This window comes from Saprolegnia parasitica (assembly GCF_000151545.1).
Source record: "Saprolegnia parasitica CBS 223.65 unplaced genomic scaffold supercont2.181, whole genome shotgun sequence".
In the NCBI taxonomy this organism is placed as follows: domain Eukaryota; phylum Oomycota; class Saprolegniomycetes; order Saprolegniales; family Saprolegniaceae; genus Saprolegnia; species Saprolegnia parasitica.
In genome coordinates this window covers 57,207-61,662 of record NW_012156575.1, presented here as the reverse complement: position 1 = coordinate 61,662, position 4,456 = coordinate 57,207, and the positions used below count along the sequence as shown (strand labels likewise).

Genomic DNA, 4,456 nt, shown 5'->3' with positions numbered 1-4,456 from the left:
AAAAGCCGCGCAATTGCAGCGCGTGCGGCGACGTCTTTTGCAAACGCTGCTGCGACGAGCGCACGTGCACCGACTGCCGCGTCGCTGTGTACTCGCCATCGTCGCTGCGGCCGTCGATGCTGGACGACACGATGTTTCGGTCGGCGGGCCGGAACCGCCTCGAGAGCTCGCGCAGTGCGTACAACTTGCGCGTCGAGGCCGAGCACCTTGGCGGCGCCGAGCCGAGCAGTGCCCCGGAAGGCCGCCTCAAGAGTAGCAGCGTCGTCGACTTGTCCTACTTGTCCGATTTCGCGACCGAAGGGATTGACGTCTAGCGAGAGTGACAGATCGGTGTAGTCTTTGTAGTGTCAAAAGAGTAATGGAGTTGAATGTGTCGTGTCCATGTGTGGACAACAAGTCTCTTGGTAGTTGTCGCAGTGGAAGGAGGTTAGCCGACGAGAACGAGAGAGAGCGACGGAGTCGGAAGGCGTCGGGAGATTTTGAATGCAGGGCATCGACGCGTGGTGGCGAGCGAAAGTAGAGCCTCATACTTGTGGTACCAACGAGACCAAAAACCGCGTGGTAGGGCGCTTGTCCAGAGGCGAGATGGACATCGATCGAGTCACATGGCATGCGATGGACCTAGAGCATGGACAACGACAGACGAAGCGCTTGTCGACCTAGGTTGTGTGGAGCGCGTACGTCTCGTCCGCAGGATCCGCTGCTCGTAGCTAGCACTTGAGCGTACGACCCAAGCACAAAGCATGCCAAGATCGTATGCGGGTTTAAGGGTTTAACGGGTGGTCAGAGGAAATGCATTGGTTCTCTCCAGGGCACCGACAAGAGATGTGACCGCAGAGTTCGCGAGCGAGCGAGGATGTCACTCGTTACCACTCCATGCGGCGTGTACAGCTGGTCACTGCAGTGACTGTGCTTGCAGTTAGGACGTTCTGGCCACCTGAGACGAGGCGACGGGTCCAGTCTACACCCCCAACCCCATTTGTGGTGTCCGTCGTGCGCTACAACGCATGCATGAAGTGACCAAGTGCCCTAGCAACTGCTATCAGCAAACGCTATCAGCAAACGCTATCAGCAAACGCTATCGAAAAAGACTATCAGCAATAGATCTAAATGCTCCAGCGTGAGCATGTTGATGGGACAAGTATGATCGGTTTGTAGTCTATCCAGGTATCATATTGAAACATGTATTACAAAAGTCTCGAAACATAGTATGCCACCAATAATGATGGTGCACTAATACATATAATGAATACACGTACCTCCGATCAGTTTGATCTTGGTCCTCCTGCTTTGACGTCATTTTCAATTTCGCTTCAAACATGGTCGGACACCGCGTCGCCTACCTCGTCGCTACCGTCGTCGCTTCGGCCTTGGGCCGTGACGCGTGTGGCGAGACGCCCCCGACGAACCCGCCGCTGCCCATCGGTCCCCCGTGCTCGTTTGCCAAGAACGCAGTGGTGACGCTCAAGGCGGACAACGGCGACGCCTTGTACGCCTGCAGTAACTGCGTCAAGGACTCCACGGACTTTAGCGTGTTTGTGACCAGTATGAAGAGCAACACGTGGACCATCCAGCAGGTTGACGGAAACAATCTCATTTCGCTCCACGCCAACGGCTTCAACGGGATCGACAAAAATGTGCTGGCGCCGAGCATGAACCGAGGAGTCGTCGAGCCCGACCAGGTCATGCTTCCCTTCACCGTCGAAGGTGCATCGAACGCGCATGAATGGGCGTGCACAGAAGTGGGCCGCAACCAGATCATGCTCCGCAACGTCGCGAACGGCAAGTACCTCGCGCGCTGCGACGGCTGCGACAACGACCAGATCCCGCCGGCCGATCTCTTCCAACCAGTCTTTACGCTCGCGGGTCCGCACGGCAACCAAACCACCGCTTCAATGGTGTGGACGTACGCGCTTGTCTAAACTTTGCTATAATGGACTTGTGTCCGCCTCGTTTTGTTGGTTGATATTGTCTTTTCATCCATTATGGAGGTTGTCATTCTACATGGTATCAAAATGTCATCAAGGATATTCGGGCAGCGCTTGCGCCACTGTCTTCAATGGCGTCGTTTACTCGTCGGCCTCGTTACGGCGAGGCGACTGCGGCCCTGACTTACCAGCATCGCGGCGCTCTGGTCTGGTACCTTACACACGCGTCTGGTACACACTATGGTGCGCACTCTTCAGTCGGGTGGTCCGAGCACAGGAGTACGAGCTAGCACTCGGTAAGTGGGGTCCATCACGATATGGATCTCCGAGCTCACGCACTCCCAACGACCACGTGTTGGCACTTGCTCCCATCCAAGTCGCGGTGCTCGTCTGCATGCACGTGCTATAAACAATAGCCTCATCAAAAACCAACGCTTCCGTGGCACTTGACCGTTTAAAGCCCGTCATCAGCCGCGAAAATCCAATAGCAGAGTGGCTATCCGTGTTTGAGCCGGCTACTTGTTGGCGATTGCGGCACGTCTTGTACACTCAACATCAAGCTGTGTGCCATCTCGTCGGTCCTTTGTGCGCTCAGCATTTGACTCCAGCAAGCGACCATTTCTCAAGATACGAGAAAAAGAAATTGAAATCCACTCGAATCGTTGCATCCCTGGGGAGAGCGCGATGGATTCATTGCACGAGATCGTGTTCCCATGCACTGTATCCGTGCACAAGCCGTTGATTCCACTGTTTTGTTTTGCTGTTAGTACTACGGGCACGAACTCTTAATCGCCCCCCAAAACCATCGATAGAGGCGGGGCGACTGTATGCACGCAGCCTGTGATTGGTCGGTGCTCCATTGCAACCTCCCCTTTCCCAAACTTCGATTTCGAAGTTCGACAATTAAAAACCCATCGACCCATGGAGTAATATCCCATCCCAAATACCCTCCCCTCCTTCCCCGAGGGCTTACGGAGCCCCGCTAACTCTCCCTCTTCCCCAGAACAACCCCACCGACCTCGTGCCTCTTTCCCAACGCCCGCCCCGACCTCACGCAACAACTCTGCTGCTTCAACCACCCCTTCCCCGAAATAACAGGTTAGGAGTCCCAGGAATATTATTGCTACGACAGATGTAATGGTTTTAGGGGGCAATTAAGCAGCCCTACTACGGGCGCATAAATTTCCCACCCTGGCGATCAGCGCAAAGTTGGATCGGCGTGTGTGGCGGGGAAGGCACAGGTGTGTGACATCCCACCCATAACATATGTATTCCTGGTAGGCACCTGGTAGAGACGGGGTTGCTTGCCGATCAGGACAATGAGTTTTGTGATTTCAGGGCTACCTGCTTCACATCCGGCATGCCGCACCACGTTATAATACCAGAAGCAACATCTCTGCGCGCTCGTGTAGGAGCATGATTGGCGACAGCAGCTATTTCTTGCTCGTTTGTGATTCCAGTGCCCGCGTATTTCTAAAAACGCAATTTTTGCTCTAATATTTGCTGCCTGTAAAACCCGCACTTGAGGAATACGCGGATCGGATCGGCTTTTAAAGGAGGGGAAAGGAGTTGGGCTTGGCTGATTTGTGGGCTTACCGCAGTTTGGCGACATTTGGAGCATTTTTCAAGGAATTCTCGGTAGTTTTCACCACATTGCCGTAAATTCCGTAAATTCCAAATCGCTGGCCACATGCTACCGCGTTGCTACCGGTATCAGTATCAGCAAGCCGGCTACGTCAACAGGTTAGGTCGTAATCCCTCTTGGCAGAAACGAGAGACGTGTATAAAAATGATGGATCGGATTGGGTCTAGTAACTAGTGGTGTTTAGTATCGTGCGGCGTCAATCACTTGGTCGATGACGCTGAGGTAGTGCTTGACGTACGCGGGTCGGAAGTGGTCGTCGTCGCGCATGATGGGCTCGCCGACGTTCGAGAGCACTTGGCACGTGTCCCTGTAGCACTGGTTGTCGGCAAAGTTGATGAGCGTCGCGTTCGCGGCCTTGGTCGCCGCGACGAGCAGTCGGTTGAGGTACGCGATCTGCGGCATCGCTTCGTACGCAGCGCGCGAGACCGGGTCGACCTTGCCGACGCCGCTGCCGCTGAGCATGTTCTTCGGGTTGAACTCTTTGCCCTCCGGGTTGAGGCCCGCGACGTACACCTGGATACCGAGCTTCGTAAACGACGTGAGCTCGTCCGTGAGCGTCTTGATCATGGCCTCGACGTCGCCTTTGGACTGGTAGTCGCACGCATCCGCGTAGCTGCGCGTGCAGCAGCGCGGTGACGCGCTCGCACTCGCCGAGCTGCTCCCAAAGCGCAGAAACTGCTTCCAATCGGACGCGTAGAGCACCGACTTGGGCTTGACCGTCTTGATGGCGTCGACGGCCTTGGCGTGGTCGGCGTTGCAACTCAGCGGCGGCATGCCGTTGGCCGTGTAAAACACTGCGGACGGGAACCGGTGCGGCGCGCTTGCATTCGCCGCCAGCGAGTGGAGGTGCGAGTACCGGATCTTGAGCATGTGGCCGTGCGAG

The 4,456-nt window shown here is 55.6% G+C and overlaps 3 protein-coding genes across 3 annotated transcripts in view; 2 read left to right on the top strand and 1 right to left on the bottom strand.

Annotated features, from left to right (window-relative positions):
- SPRG_21477 (hypothetical protein) overlaps window positions 1-314 on the top strand; it is a gene marked incomplete at both ends in the record, with an annotated part of 1,055 nt that extends 741 nt beyond the window's left edge. Inside the window, one exon of the mRNA XM_012354780.1 lies at window positions 20-314. Coding sequence (XP_012210170.1) covers window positions 20-314 — 295 coding nt within the window. The remainder of the gene's footprint in view (window positions 1-19) is intronic.
- Window positions 315-1,318: 1,004 nt separating this feature from the next.
- SPRG_14968 (hypothetical protein) lies at window positions 1,319-1,922 on the top strand (the record flags this gene model as incomplete). Its single annotated transcript, XM_012354779.1, has 1 exon — window positions 1,319-1,922. A coding segment is annotated over one exon (604 nt), but the record flags the coding sequence as incomplete, so codon positions are not given.
- Window positions 1,923-3,753: 1,831 nt separating this feature from the next.
- Window positions 3,754-4,456, bottom strand: part of SPRG_21476 (hypothetical protein) — a gene marked incomplete at both ends in the record, with an annotated part of 2,131 nt that continues 1,428 nt past the window's right edge. Inside the window, one exon of the mRNA XM_012354778.1 lies at window positions 3,754-4,393. Coding sequence (XP_012210168.1) covers window positions 3,754-4,393 — 640 coding nt within the window. The remainder of the gene's footprint in view (window positions 4,394-4,456) is intronic.